This window comes from Nanorana parkeri, unplaced genomic scaffold (assembly GCF_000935625.1).
Source record: "Nanorana parkeri isolate BGI_ZX_2015 unplaced genomic scaffold, ASM93562v1 scaffold353, whole genome shotgun sequence".
Taxonomy (NCBI): Eukaryota; Metazoa; Chordata; class Amphibia; order Anura; family Dicroglossidae; genus Nanorana; species Nanorana parkeri.
In genome coordinates, this window is record NW_017306621.1 from 187,780 (window position 1) to 204,257 (window position 16,478).

The following is a 16,478-nucleotide window of genomic DNA, read 5'->3' on the forward strand; positions in this document are numbered from 1 at the left end:
GAATTAAAAATAAACAAATGGGTTATACAATTATGGGTATGCCGCTGGGGAAGTCAGAAATGGAGAAGGATTTGGGGGTCATTGTAGACCACAAACTGAAAGGTAGTTTGCAGTGCCAGGCTGCTGTAAACAAAGCTAGCAGGGTCTTGTCCTGTATTAAAAAGGGGATGTATTGCAGTGACAAGTCTATAATTTTGCCACTTTATAGATCATTGGTTCGACCTCATCTGGAGTACGCGGTCCAGTTCTGGTCACCAGTACTAAGAAAAGATATGCTTGAGTTGGAAAAAGTCCAGCGAAGGGCAACCAAACTAATTAGGGGTATGGAGGACAAGAGCTACGAGACAAGGCTACTAAATTTAAACATGTTCACATTGGAGGTGAGGAGATTAAGGGGGGATATGATCTCCATGTACAAAATGTTTAATGGTGGTAGCAACATTAGCGATAAACTGTTTAAAATTAACTCCGTTACAAAAACTAGAGGCCATCACCTAAAATTGATGGAAAAAAAATTCCAGCACAAGGGGCGAAGGGGGTTCTTCACAGTAAGATCAGTTAGGGTCTGGAACTCACTGCCACAGGCGGTGATTTCAGCAAATAATGTGGAATTGTTCAAGAAACTTTTGGACGATTTCTTAAGGGACCGTAATATACAGGGGTACAGGTACTCCTAGAATGAGATCCTAATAGGTTGGACTTGATGGACTAATGTCTTTATTCAACCTCAAATACTATGTAACTATGTAACTACTTTCTGGTTCATTTTGTTTGGTTACTCTCACCACTATAGAAGCTTCTTACATGCAGAGTTTTAAACAGGGTGGAGCAAAAATGTGCACACTGCCGCTCAGATTGAATACCCAGCTGTCAGAACACAGAGGCACATGAACAGAACGGAGGGTGATCAGAACACATGCTTCTTCGTTGCTGGACTCCTTTCCCAATTGATAAAATCAAGAGGAGTCCTATATACAAGCCACCAAGGAGTGCACGTAGGAAAAATTATTTACAGAAAACTGTTTACATTTAAAGTCCAAGATCTATTTTACAAATGTTGTTCAGTTTCTAAAAAAGGAGATCTGATGATTTATTTATCAATCCACGTGTGACGGATTTGTGTATTCCAATGACAGGAAAGAAAGCTAACAAAACACACTATCTGCAATAACAAACTGCAGTCACCCATGGTAAGGAGATTCTAATTTTTCCATATCTAACCACAATAGATGGCATAGGTTAGCTCCCATTCTCTCCTGCAGGCTTAAAGCATAACTAGAGACACCAATATATTTTTTTCCAAAAAACAAAAGCTAAAGTTAGAAATGTGTAATAAACGTTATTAAATCCTTAAAGGAGAACTATGGGGTTAAGGCTTTTCCCCATAGTTCTCCTTAGGGTAACGGGAGGACACAAACTAGCGTCCTCCCGTCACCCTAGGCTCAGTATACCGCGAGCTGTAGCTCGCGGTATACTGAGATGCCACAGTATACCGCAAGCTGCTGCTCGCGGTATACTGAGACGCCGCAACTGAAATAAATACCAATATTGTCTTCTGCAGTGTTTTCATTTACAATGTGCCTACTAGCGCATGTGCAGTGTATGCTCAATTCAAGGCAAGGTTCTGGTGATAACGATATGGTCAAAGTCACACCTAAGCAAGAGCATAGCTAGGCAGTCCAGAGGTGTTCTTTTTGTAGGTGCAACTTGTAGTATAGGAGAAGAATTATCAAATTCAGGTCTATTTCAGACACTTCCATGAAAGTATATGGGCCAAAAAATTAATTTCATCTGCCCCATAAGAAGCTCATGTACTTTTGCGCGCTTCACACAACAAATGATACAACACTCGGGTGTGAACGAGCACATTGAGAATAATGGGATTCTTCATCCTTGAGCATTGTCGCACTTCGGGAATCGCTCGACAAAACACTCAGAAATGAAAAGGGCCTCACAGTTGCCAATGTGTTTGGGTCTGATCTCAGCCAAACATTTAAGGCCTCAAAATGGCTGGTGTCATGCCTAGTCATGTATGCAGCACCCTGGCAACTGCAGCTCCAAATAGAGGATAAGATGGCGGTGTCCTTGGTGGACATGTGGTTTTAGTGGCTTAAGGGTCGCTTGAGAAACTATTACCAAAATATTTAATGGAATTTAAGTCCCAATTACATTAGACGCATCATATGTACCAGGAGATGCACGGCGCTTACCAGCTCGTAGGGGTCGTGGAACACCTCCAACAAATATAGTTTTTCTTGGATCTAAAGGTTGAGACCCGTCCATCACAAAGTCACTATCGCTCAGATTCCAAGGCCGGATCTGAACCTGCAATGAAAGATATTCATTTAGGTGAATCTGGATTTTCTATGAGCAGTACTGTTTTAACCTATTTTCCTGAAAAGCGGATGTTCTTAAACTACCATGTGCCAACGGAAGAATGGACAAATGAAAGCGATTTTCATTCATTGGTATGAAAGTTCCAGGGCGTGCGTCTCAAGTATGTTTTGGCAGGCAGTTCGTGGCACCCACCATTGCATTACAGAAAAAAAAGGGGGGAAGCTCTGGAAAAAAGAAGGTCTGGGTTTTACATTGCTGTGTGATCATAAGATGTGCTAATTCAGGAGGCATTTTACAAATAGAAAGTTGGCTTCTGTAAAGATGAAGAAATATGAATTAAGGGGAGCCCTTTATTTCCAGTAGTTTAGGAACTTGTTTTATGATATGAATACACATTGTAAATGTTGCAACCGCTGTGTTTTTGATGAAGTATATCAAAATTAACATATGGGGCAAATATCTACACGAGGTGTTCTTGGTGTGACACTGCTAGAAGTAGGGGGTTGAAAATATTAGGTCATCTTTACTGTTCTAAGTGCATAATATACAGTATGTGATATCATTGGTCTTGTAAGTTTACCACCAAAAAGTTCCCTAAAGACCAACTGCTGTTTTATGTGTATAGGTAGCTTCACATTCTTGCTGCCCTGGGCACGGCACAGTTAGAATGCCCTTTTGTATGTATGGTTCCTTTCCCTTTATTCTTCAACCAGGTTAAATGATTACCATTACAAAAATTAAAACCAGAATATACTACTGGCAGCAACATATTGTTTGTAATCCAAAGAAAAGGCCAGCACCACCGCTACTTACTAATTCAACACACTTTATTTGCTATAAAGAAACAATATCCTGCTGGCTCCTCCACTGACTGGTTTCACTCTAACGCAGGGTTTAGTCATAGAAGCGCCCATGACCAAGTCTTACATTAGGGCAAAACAAGACATGGGAGGAGCCAGTGTCCAGCAGGATGTTGTTGCTCCAAAGCAAATAAAGCTTGTATGTGGTATGGCCCATTTCTTTGAATTGTAGAAGCTTTTGGAGAGCGAGACGGATCCTGGTGGGTCTTCTAGCACCCGCAAAGCACTTGACCAGCCTGGATCTATTGTCTAGTTTATATGCAAAATTGATATTTGTTTGCCAAACGAAAATCTGCAAAGACATATATGACTTTAGGTTACTTGAGCTACAAAGACTCATGTAATTCCAGTCCACCTTCAGATCTTCTGACATACTTACAGATACATATACAGAGGTGCCCATATAAAGTAAGTACTGTCACGCAAGTATTGTAAGTACTGTTGATACTTCCATGCACATGTGCCCATTAATGCATTATGATAAATATGGCCCTGGATAGCATAAGTCATCATGAGCAGCTAAGGGTGTTTGCTTGGCAATAAATTAGATCAAAAGATTCTTACAGGTTTGTCTTTGATGGTGGGGCTGGATACACACAGGTAAAGCTTGCCATCCTCCTCCAAGCAGGCGTCAATCAGAGCTTGCACGGAACTTTCCTCTTGAAAGAGCAGGAAGGCATAACCTTAACAGAGGAGGGAAACAGCCACGTCAGACATGTTTGTCAAAAAACACATTGCACTATTAATAGAACAATCCAATTTTCCAGTACATAAGCTTTACCACTGATACCATCAGGAACAATAACTTCAGACTTTGCATAAATGATTATTTTCAATAGCAGATATGACAAACAATTATTTCTGAGCTTCTCATGATTTAATACAGATAATAAATGCATGTTTCACCCTCTGACAATCGGGTTCAGAGAGGGTATGTTGGGGTATTGCCCTGACTCCAGGGACCATTGTACAACATAACCTTACTAAAGAACTACCGACCACAGGTAGTCCCATAGCCCTGTTTTAACCCTTTCGCTGCCAAGCCCTCCGGAACATTTTTCAAATCAGCTGGCCAAGCCATTTTTGAATTTTCTGCAATTTATAGATTGGAGCAACTAAACCCAGGAAAACTTAAAGTCCACCTAGGTAGTAGCTACTGGATGTTTTAAAGGTATTTCAGAGGATTCATTCCGATAAAATATAATTCTATGAGCACTATTGTGGGGAATGATGAAGCTTAGTGCGCTATAGGAAAAAGAAAAAAAAAAATACAGGAGGAGGGTCTTACTATGGGTAAAATATTTAATACCACACAAAGGCAAATTTACTGCTCATATTAAAAAGGAACAGCCAGTTAAGAACTTTAGAACTAAAAAGAAATCCTTCCATTGGTGGCTCTGCATCCTTGAAGTGAAATTTGCCTCTCTGTATGCAGATAAGGACTTCTAAAGTGACTGAGTTTCCTTGTTCACATTCTCATTCCTGGTCAATAACTCAAAGAACTGTATTTAAAACAGCAAGCCCACCAAACTGGCTCATTTCGCCTCAATTCACTCTAAAGCACAGGAAACGTGTTACAAGTGACTTTTGAGATGGCATAGGGCACCTGAGAACCTCCATACGCCAATACTTCTGCTGATTTTGAGAGATGTGACCACAGCAAAACATATTTACACCTAGGTGGGTCTGTCCCATTTGGGGTGCAGTGTGGGGTTTACCTAAAGTGACACTTCAAAAAAGTGATCTGACAATCTGTTTGTTATATGGTTTCACACATCTACCAGCCCAATAAAAACATAAAATGATCAATAATGCCACACCTGCTAAATGCAGCCAAAAGCCTTGTGGAAATCACACACGGCGCTCACAATAGCAGTGTGGCGGACTGAAGTATACAAACTAATTGAAGCTGAGAAATGGATGGTATAAGCGCCAGAATACATACATCAGGTTCTACAGAATGTAGGATATACCGTGGTACCTCGGTTCACGAACGCTTCTGTTCGCAAACACATCAGTTCGGCAACATTTTGCTTCCGTTCTCGAAATCCGCATCGGGTGAAGAACACAACCGCAGCCCTCTTCCCCGCTCCGACACATGGTCGTGGCTTCCTCTAGTCGAGATTGCGGTCTGACCACAGTTTGATTCAGTTCGCGACCAGAATTGTGGAACGAATTAAGTTTGTGAACCGAGGTACCGCTGTATATAGATTTTATTTACTCGAATAAATACCAGATCTTAACTTTGCAGGTGTAAGGTTAAGATACAAAGAATACATTGAAGATATATTGATTAATGCAACACTATTAGAGAAAAGACATTTTTTCCCCCTTCCCTTCATTGTTATTTCTCACTAATTGTTCTTATTATCAGCAACCGAGGTTGAACATACAATCTACTGGAGACTTTGTCTTCTATATACACTTGGAATGTTTAAGTACCTGCAGAATAATTATTGCCAATTCTCTTCTTTTCTTGTGCAATGTTTGTAAGAAGGCTTTGAAAATCATATACTTTTTTTTATAACAAAGCCTGCCTTTCTCTAAAGAAGGTCAGCAATGGCAGCTCCCTCGTTTCCCTTTACTTTGAATTCCAGCTGTTTTCCTAGTTTAAAAGGTTGCTGCAATATTTATCAGTGGGCCCCAGGAATGTTTCTTTATCTCCAAGTTACACATTTTTTTCCCCAGTTTCCCCAGTTCCTGTTTTTTCCCTTCGTGTCATGAAGTGTTCACTGAACTGCTGTATTCTCCCTGACATTAAACATCAATGAAAAATCCAAAACAATGTCTCATTATAATGGACACAGCGGGCTGCCAAAGCCAGGAACCGTAAGCACAGGTTGAAGTAGAATTTTACCAAAAATGTAAAAATATTCAGCTGAAACCTCTATTTGCAACCAAGTAAAAGAGCTTCTTTTAAGTGAAGTAAATATCCTCTATCATAGAAAAATGCCTAGTGATCCTGCCAGTCCACTAGTCTTCCTATAGGACGGTGACAATGCTGCAGGGCCTGCAGTGTATTCACTGCAGCGTTGTCACCCACATCAACTACTCACAGATGAATTACTAGGCACGCTGCTCAGGAAGGTTATCAGCCTTGCAACCACTTATAACCCACAGATTGACATTCACTGCGGGAGGGGGAGCTCACGCAGTGGAAAAAACATTCAGCCTGCAGACAGTTGGCCCCCGAACTAAAGGAACGAGTACCTTTGAAAAGGTTATGCAATTGGTAGTGGAGATTTTACAAAAAGGGAAGCTGCTATTATGCAGCAATTTGACTTGAACGCAGTAACCAAGATGTGCCAAGTTTCACATCTCATGGGATAGTTCTAATTTCACATCTAAAGGCCTGCATGCTTAATGAGTCACAACAACCACATTCAAATGTCATTCAGTGCTCCCAAATTACCAGGTGTCTCATCTGCAGGAGAGAGGCCTGTCATGCGAAGGCTTAAACAGAGCCTGGCACATTAGTGAAGGGTAGATCATACCAGGGAAAATGAGTGCAAAACAAAAATGCAAATCAAAACTATAAAATTATATACAGTGAGGGAAACTTATCAAAACCGGCACAAACAAAATATGGAGCAGCTGTGCATGGCAACCAATCAGCATCCACCTTTCATTTTCAAATCTTAACTGAACTGAAGAGAGAAGCTGATTGGTTGCCGTGCACAGCTGCTCCATATTTTGTTTGCTCCGGTTTTGATAAATTCCACCCAATGTGTAAAAAGTAAAAGTATCCCGCAGCAAGTGAGGAGCAGCAGCGTTTTCCACTGATATAGCGTCAGTTAAAGGAAACCTATAAATGCAATGGTGACTGCAGGGGTGCCCACAACTACATGAGATCTACCATGAGATCTACCAATGAAAAAAAAACCCTCCCTCTCTCTCCTCTCGCTCTCTCCTGATGTCATTCCTCGTTTTCTCTCCTGTCTCTCTTCACTCTCTTGGCTGTCTCTCCTTGCTCTCTCCTCTCACTCTCCTGGCTGTCTCTCCTCGCTCCCTCTCCTGGCTGTTTCTCCTCACTCTCTCTTTCCCTGCTCTCTCTCCTGGGTGTCATTCCTCGTTTTCTCTCCTGTCTCTCTTCACTCTCTTGGCTGTCTCTCCTTGCTCTCTCTCTCTCTCTCTCTCTCTCTCTCTCTCTTTTCTGTCTCTCTCTCCCCCCTCTCTCTCTTCTCTCCCCTCTTTTTGTTCTGGCTCACCTTGCTGTATTTTGCAAACAGTGCAGTGCAACAGGCTGTGTAAACTAATATTTGTTTGATGTAATACATAGCACTTCAACCACCTGTATCCACCAGAAAGGTGTCAGGGAGCTTGGCTCAGCAGACTCAGGCTAATAGGTAATCATGTGTGCACAGCTAAATAAATATACCAAAATGGAATAAAGGGGCCGCCATTCACACCCTTCGTGATCTACCAGCATCAGCTTTGAGAGCTACTGGTAGATCACGATCTACCTAATGGGCACCCTGGTCTACTGTAATCTCACATCATTGCCAGCCTGTGCAACACTGCGCATCTGTGCAGTGAAAACACTATACATTTTCTTTAAAGGAAAGACAATTTTGGCAGCAAACAGCATTTCTCTATCTACATGTCAATGTTCTAGGAACTTACCAGAAAAGGAAAAGGATAGTGCTAGATATAAAAAAAAAAAAAAAAGTCTAGTATCCAATTGGCTTCCACTGGGCCAGTGGTGGTCAAATTATGAATTATAGGGAGTCTCAAATGCAGCCCCTGGTAGCATCAAAAGGCTACCCACAATATTTAGTGTATGTAATGCTACAGATGACTTGTCAGGGACGGTAAACATGATAGAAGAGACACTAGAATGTGTCTCCATAATGTTTTGATAGCACCACATGACTAGTTTTAGAGTCCAAAAAGGATCCTTTAATACATAAACAAGATAAAAAACAGTTGTCCTGATTCAGGGACACAGCAAAAACAAGAAGTGCAAAAAGCAAATAAAACTTAAACACACATTGAATTCTCAAAAGGTGGATAGTTAGGCTAAAGGTCTTCACTATAAACCCCAAACCCCCCTCCCAAAAAAAACCATAAGTGATTTCAATGTAAGGTATGAGGATGAAGATACTGATCATAATATTCAAATTAGAACACCACTAAAACCAGAGCCAGAGCACACTAACCAAATGCAGTTAGTAGATATAAGACTGATACCCCACATCTAGCGCCTCATATATAAACCTTTTGGACTTATGTGTTAAAGAAGATATTCAGAATTTGAGTATGCCCGCCTGATGTGGTTGGAGACAGAAGACATGCTACAGGATGCAGTCAGAGACTGAGCAGGTGTTACATGAGACTTCTAGAAATCACTCCCATTACAAACCAGTGCTCCCACTAACCAATACTGCCTGCTAGGGTCTGCAAAGGGTCACACAGCAAGTAACAAAGGGCTGCAGCCTGGGCGCCAGGGCTCTGCATTAGGCTAGCAACATACAACAAATAGAGAGGAGCCTGGAATTGGTGCAAACCCTGTTTTCCCAAGCCCACTCAAAACTGACTGCCACTTCCTCCTTGTGGACCAATCAGTGATGGCAGCTGCGGCTGGGAATTCTCCGCCCCTGTGTGACGTATATAGCTATGGGACAGGGAATGCACCTCTCTTCAGCTGATGGGGTTGGGAGGAGTGGGTGGCAGTCACAGTTCCGAGTGGCCCAGGGTGAACAGGCAAGCCCATGCTCGCCAATAACAAAATCATCAAAGGTCTGGTGTTTTGTTTTGAATATGGGAATTCTAATTCACTTAATTGTGCCACTAGTAACTATGTGAAAGCCTGTAGCCAAAGGCCCTTGAGTCAGAAACATGTTCAACTGATGTGAAATGCAAGCGGAATGTATCTAAAAGCATTCTGCATTTGATCATCAACACTAGCCCTTACAAACATGCACTGTGCACTTTGGGTTTTGTCCAAGTTCTCCGTCATCCTTAAAAGAACAGAATTTTGCAGGAAACAGTACCTGCAAGAAATTTCTTTTTTAAACACACCTCACCCACACCACACAGATGTTGAGAGCCATAGGATTCTACACATTGTCACTGCACTGTTGTACTGAACAAGCTTAATGTTGCTTTCAAGTCATAAAAAAAATAAACACAACAGAGCAATATGGAAAAATAATACATGATGACTAAACACAACAACGCTGGGGAAATCAGATCGCTAAAATAGTGCTCTGATAAAATTAAAATGGCATCCCGGCTAAAAATATGTACTTTCCGCTCCATAATTTTAATGAAATGGAAGAAGCATGACCTTTTAAAAAGTACAGAGTAAAAATGTGTGGGAAAAAAAAAAAAAAAAAGACATCACAATTGGTGTACTAAAAGCATCGTACAAATCTCTTCATGTGGAAATTTTACCTGAAACCTCTAATCCCTTGTAACATCATCAGGCCACTAGAGCCAGTAGGTGAGATCCTAAAGGGTGCCCTGGTGGACTACAATTCCTATGAGGCCTTGTCTACAGGCTGTCTATGGGTATATGGGTAGGAATACTGGAAGTGTAGATGGTTCTGTGGCCCTGACTGGCACTGAGTAGGCCAAGGCTGGGAGTGGTGTGCCCCAGGGTTCCATTTTAGGGCCAAAGCTATTTAAACTAGTTTACGAATGACATTGGAGGTTGAAATTTCAATTCTGTTTTTGCATATGATGCAAAATGATGCAGGCAAAGAGTTGCAGTTTAGGATGTAGCATCATTGCAGGAAGATCTGGATAAATAAGAGGGATAAGGAGAGATTAAACAGATGAGGTTCATTAAAAAAACAACAAAAAAGTTACACACAAGAGTGCAGGCAAGATATTAATTGGGGGAGGCGGTTGAGGTTACACTGGGAAAAATCAGTGGAAAGAAAAAAAGATTTGGGGGTTCTAGTGGACCACAGCACTCCAGACAGCTGCTAACAAAGTAAGCAGAATACTATCATGCGTTACAAAGGGTATTTATTCTATGGACAAATATGATAATCTTTACAAAACATCGATTCAGTCTCTTCTTGAGTTTGCGGTTCAGTTATGATCCCCAATTAATAAAAAAAAAGGATGTCCTACAATTGGAAAGGGTCCACCGAAGGCCAACAAAAATAAATGGAGGCTAAACGGCCTCAGCTACAAGGAACGATTATGTAATCTAACCTTATTTAACTTAAGGTGCCCATAAACCTATCGATTACCGTTGGGAAATCTTCCACGAATGGTCTTTCGAACAATAATCAGTTGATGGGATCGCAACGATTTTTTTTTTACTGCACTCCTGGCCAAATTTTCTCGAAGGGTGGAAAACATTTTTCAAATCGTATGGGCAGTAACAGCTGGATTAATCTTAGGTCCCTGAAGCAGCCACGTGGACAATATTTAAGGTGAGAGGCTCTTTACAGTCAGAGCAGCCAAAATGTGAAACCCCGTTCCTTAGGCAGTGGTAACAACATGCAGGGAAAATGTATACCCTTAGAATACATATTCTGGATGGGCCTGTGTCTTTTCCCCCAACCATGTCTACTATGTAACACAGTACTGTTTAAGCTTCCACTGCTTTCCTTGAGATTGTTGAAGTGGGTGCGGTCTAAGAAATTGACAGCCCCACCCCTTGCCACGGCGTGTATGCGGCTACTGGCTGCCTACCTCTGGGCTGTGACGTATTGTTCCTTTGACCTTTGACCTTTTTTGCATGAGATCCGTGTACTCTTCTCTCTCTCCTTTATAAATGTTACATGTTCGAGGAAGGACCATTAAGTGGCAGGATCACCAGATTTTTTTTTTTATGTAACAAAAAAACCCAACAATGACCCAAAGCATAATGCCAAACCTAGACAAGAAAGACTTAATGCCCAGGAATGGTGAAGTCCACATCTCAAACCAACAGAGATTTTGTGGCTGTTCACAAAGCAACCTTGACACAGCTTGAGAATTTTTGCAGAGATGAATGAGAGATAAATGACAGTGTCCAGATATAAAAAGCTGATGAAGACGTATCCACACACAATTGCTGCCAAAGATTCATATACTAATAATAACTTGAAGGGGGTGTATACTTATGCAGTTAGTTAAATCGTAGGTTCTGTTTGCATTGTAATTTAAATCACTTTACAAAGATCTGTTTTCACTTTGATCAACAGAAACCGATTCTAATGTCATTGTGAAAAATAAAATTATACCCACTTTGATTCATTGTTCTAGGCCAATAAAACATTATACATATCCAATGGGGTATATACTTTTTATAGGAACTGTGTGAGTTTATTTATATGCGTATGGGAAAATGTTGGGTAATTTTATTGCATTGTAAATGAAAAAGAAATACCACCGATCTCTACATGCCCCCCCATGGATATTGTTTTCTTCATCTTGTATTGAAAATGAGTTTACCCCCCACCCGCCATCTTTATTATGCCACACTGTAGTTACAGTACACACAACTCTCGCTAACAGCCGCTGCTGCCTGCTGACTCTCTCGTCATTGTTTAACCAACAACAAGTTAGTGAAATTGGAAAGAAAAAGCGCACGCTGAGAGTAATCTATAGCGGGCCCGGATTGTATTCTTGCTTTTCCTCAGTAAATAACACAAATGGATCTCCTACCAGAGGTCTTAATTGATCTGCTTCAGTGTGCGGAGTCATGTTCCAAGTTCCCTTCCATTTGAAAGAACATAAATAGGTTTATGTAGAGATAATTGCCCGTGCTAGAACCGCCGCCGTAAGATGTAACTTAGAATGTACTACGATGGAACTCGGTGTCCCTGAAACCACCACTGCAAGCAGGCAAGTCCAGCAAAAGTCATTTTTTTCTCTCTCAAATTAGATAAAGCGCCGTGCATGATGGCTTTCTCTAGTTCATTGCTCCAAACACTAAAAATTGTCATTTACAATGTACTAAAGTTTAAATTAAAATGCCAAGCCAGACCAAGACCTCAGGAATCCCAAGAAGCAGAAAGCTTTTACTACTGGGGAACACCAAGAACTTTTTTTATGTGGATTTTCATTAGCTCAGGAAATGAATGAAGTGTATATGGTCACATACTGTGAATTATCCCGGAGGTCTTCCATCAACGCCTGAATCTACTGTGGTCTTTTTTCAGAGCTCCCAAAACACCAGCAAGGAACCCCAACCACTTTAATCACTTGCTGATCATCTGGTAAACCCGCACTGAAATGTGGCTATTACAGCTCAACTCACCTCATTCTGAAAACTTTGCTGGCCCGAAGCAAGCATACAAGGTCAATTAAACCAAGTACGAATGGTATTGGATCCATGACACAGCCAGATAACTAGTATCTTCAGGTGGACAGCTTAGTAAAAAGGTAGCCCATCTATTCCTTGTAGTACAAATTACATTTAGGGCTTGTACACATGCTCAATACAAGGCCGCTGGTGGATAAGTGCTGATGCATCGATCCCTGTGCACTGCACCATTTACTTTTTTCCATGACATTTCACGTAGTTCTTACAGTCATAGCGCAGTGCGATTCAATTGTGTTGTGTCGCACCACGCTGATCTGGGAAGAAAAAAAAAGTACTGCACACAACCACAGTGCTATAAACTGGGCTGGTTGTAAACAAGGCAGATTGCCCTGTCTTTGCTTTGGTAAAGTGCTGGGAAAAGCTGTAAGCACCACCCCAGTGTATCTGGTGAGAACAAGCCCTTAAAAAAAGATGCTATGAGAAATATGTAGGCAAATTTGAAACCGCTTCCAAAAATGCTCGATGCCTGGCTGTCATGTTCGTCTCATGATTTCAATGCTTCCTGAGTCACTGACCGAAAACAAGGATTCACCCAGTGAAGTATTAGCACACCTGATAACCCCCTTTCCTTCACCGCATCTACCGGTGGCAGTCATAGCTGCCACACAGGCTTGACTTCAAACATTATATGGGAGAATTGATGGGACAAGTATTTTTCACAATCTACATAAGGTTCTTTTTTTAAGCTCACAGCAAGTGACAAGGACACATCATTTATGACAAGATCAGCAGGTATTTTTGTGTACTTTCTGAAAATGTTTTTAGCTTGAAAAGTGAAAACTGAGGCAAGCTACCGCATCTTAATACTGAGAAGCTGCAATGATCTTTTTTGTTTTGGGGTTAAATACACTTTAAGAACAGTGAGCAGATTTTAAGAATAGGATAAGAGTCTAGCCTATGGAAGGTAAAAACAATGGGAGTGGCGAGCGCACAACAGGCGTGGACAGTATGGAAAAACCTTAAATAACTTTAAAAAACTTTAAAAGCACTTTAAAAATTTTTATTTTATTTTATATATATATAAATAAAAATAAAAGACTTTAAATACCGGGTGTGGGTGAGCGAGCTCCTAAATCAGGGAGAGGAACCCTGTAGACAATGTGAAACAACGAAAGAAGGAGCGCTACAACCCTGGACTACTGGGTGTTTAACAGTTAAACACGGTCCATGGAGCCACACCGACCACTCCACGGACTGCTAGGTCCCCTAGCCTGTAGCTTACTTTTTAACCCCTTGCATAGCGACCACTGCTCCACTGTCAGAACGGTGTACAGCGGTGCTCCTGCTCCCGATCAGCCGACGAGTGGCAGCCTGGCCAGCTGAGCTCTCATTGCACCTGACGGTGAGCGTCCCACTACACGCACAGTGTACTTCGCCTCAACTGGTCATCCGGCAAGATTCACCTTCCAACATCCATGGACTGAACAGAAGCCCCACAGCCCGGAGCTCACTCCCACACAGACCAGCCACAGATTCCGCCCTGCGAGCCGTGCTGACAATTAACGGCAAGATACCACCTCGTCCGTCCAAAAGTGAGTCTGCATCAATAGTTACACTGTATCTTTTAACTGTTTAACTGTTAAACACCCAGTATTCCAGGGTTGTAGCGCTCCTTCTTTCGTTGTTTCACATAGCCTATGGAAGGAGTGTGGCAGTGTGGAGAAGTTAAACATTTGTAGAGATCGGATTTATACTGGAAAACTGGAGGTCAACTCCAGGTATTCCTGAGAACAGGGCAGAACTCTCAGCAAGTTGCTAATGAGTTCCAGGAAAAGCCACATAAAACCATGCTGAAGAGATCAGCCAATTCACAGCAAAAGTAAAAAAAACGTAAGTCATATGACAAAAGGGGGGAAAGGCCTTCTCAACACTGCAACAGGATAAATCTCTGGGTAGATTGTTCGAAAAATACATAATTTATGGTCACTCTCATTACTTTCAAAACATAATTTGTTAGTCTGTATTTTATTTTAATAACTAATTTTAAAATCCATTACCTGTGCCTATTCTTTACCTGTGCGCTGAGAGAGGCCATCCATGCCTCAGGCTAGTGGCCACATTGCTCTGTTAATATTCAACATGTCTGCAATCTGGACTGTAAGTGCAGCAAAGAAGTGAGAACGAGAAACATCTGCTCCTCATACCCGTTTCATTTAATCACTTTACTGCCTGAGGCCAGGGGCTCCCTGCTTGTAGGAGTTTGTAATCTCCAATGGCTACATGAGTGCGTTGCAATATAAAAAAATAATTTATGACTCATGTCAGGGAAGATATTGAATTAAATATGGATTGTGGAGTCTAATCTCACATAGAGTGGCATGTGGAAGGTTTAGGTTATGTGGAGCAGAAACCTCCCTAGTTCCCAATCCTTTGTCTGCAGTTTCAGTGCAGGCTGCAGACCAGTGGAATGTACACAGACCAATGTTAACTCTTCTCTAGGCTTCTTATGACAGCTCTCAAAGCACAGGGAACAAAACAGTAGTGGTAATATTTAAATAGTTGTTTGGAAGCCATAAATATATTAGAAGCGCTACTGTACTTTATATGTACAGCTAACCTTCAATTTGCCAATTGAGGGCAAAGTAACAAATTTGTTGGATAATCTATCCAATCTGCTGCTGCCATTGGCCTTCCATACGCATTTTAGCGCCCCCTCCAAATCCCAGTGCAAGTCTCTGGTCAGCGCATACACAGTTAGTTAAAAGGCCTCTGCTCACATGACTGAGCTGGAGCCTACATACAGGCCTCTCAGGCACCCAGTGTTACATCAAGATAAGCTGGGCAGAGGGACACATGCACCCCATACCTAGAAATATTGGGTATTAAACATGGCTCTGCTCCACTGCACATCCGTCTGCTTAATTTGCCCACCAGACAGGCTATTCAACAAACCTGTTAATTTGTCAAGAACAAGTTCACTTTAAGTTCATCTAACACAGCAAAGTGCAACACATCAACCTTACTGGACACCTTATTTTAAACGTTTAATTCTGCCAAAGCTTAGAAACTACTCCCTCTGCATGAAGAAATTAGATATTTAACATGCATGGCAAAACACTTAGGTGCAGCAGACTAGAGTTTTTTGGCCGTAAGACTGATATTTCCAAGTCCAACAAGTGAAATTGTAACAATTCGTCAAGTAATGCAGTAGGAATGTACAAAGCATTCCAGCATTTCTTTATTATTTCTGGTGAAACGTTTTCCTGAGCAGACTATAAAATCCTCACCATGGACATGTACCAGCACAGTCACTTGTGGCCGCATGTGCACTGTGCAATCCACCTCCGTACTTCTAATAATGAAAATCTTCCAATTACCAGGGTTTGCTGTACTGAGGACAAACAGGCCATACTGTATATACCCATCAATTTGACCTGAGGCTAATACAGACCTGTGTGTTCATATACACTATATTGCCAAAAGTATTGGGACACCCCTCCAAATAATTGGATTCAGATGTTCCAATCACCTCCATGGCCACATTTTGGACAATTTCATGCTCCCAACTTTGTGGGAACAGTTTGGTGATGGCCCCTTCCTGTTCCATGACTGCGCACCAGTGCACAAAGAAAGGTCCATTAAAGACATGAATGAGCGAGTTTGGGGTGGGGGAACTTGACTGGCCTGCACATAGTCCTGATCTCAACCCAATAGAACACCTTTGGGATGAATTAGAGTGGGGACTGCGAGCCAGGCCTTCTCATCCAACATTAGTACCGGACCTCACAAATGGTCAAACATTCCCATAGACACGCTCCTAAACCTTGTGAATGCCTTTACAGAAGAGTTGAAGCTGTTATAGCTGCAAACAGTGGGCCAACTCAATATTGAACCCTACGGACTCAGACTGGGATGCCACTAAAGTTCATGTTCTTACATGCACATGAACAGGCGTCTCAATACTTTTGGCAATATAGTGCATTTATAAAAAGGCACCTCTCACACAAATTCTGACCCTGATTCTGATAGTTGTGGCAACTAATAAAACTGCTCTGGGCAATTTCTGCACT

General features: G+C 41.6%; 1 protein-coding gene across 8 annotated transcripts in view; it reads right to left on the minus strand.

Annotated features, from left to right (window-relative positions):
• The window catches only part of CPEB3 (cytoplasmic polyadenylation element binding protein 3), an 87,799-nt gene that overhangs the window by 2,772 nt on the left and 68,549 nt on the right, over positions 1-16,478 (minus strand). For all 8 annotated transcript variants that reach the window (XM_018558705.1, XM_018558711.1, XM_018558710.1 and 5 more), the window contains 2 exons: positions 3,762-3,880; positions 2,211-2,325 (listed from right to left, as the gene is read on the minus strand). In XM_018558705.1, the coding sequence (XP_018414207.1) occupies positions 2,211-2,325; positions 3,762-3,880 (234 nt within the window). The remainder of the gene's footprint in view (positions 1-2,210; positions 2,326-3,761; positions 3,881-16,478) is intronic.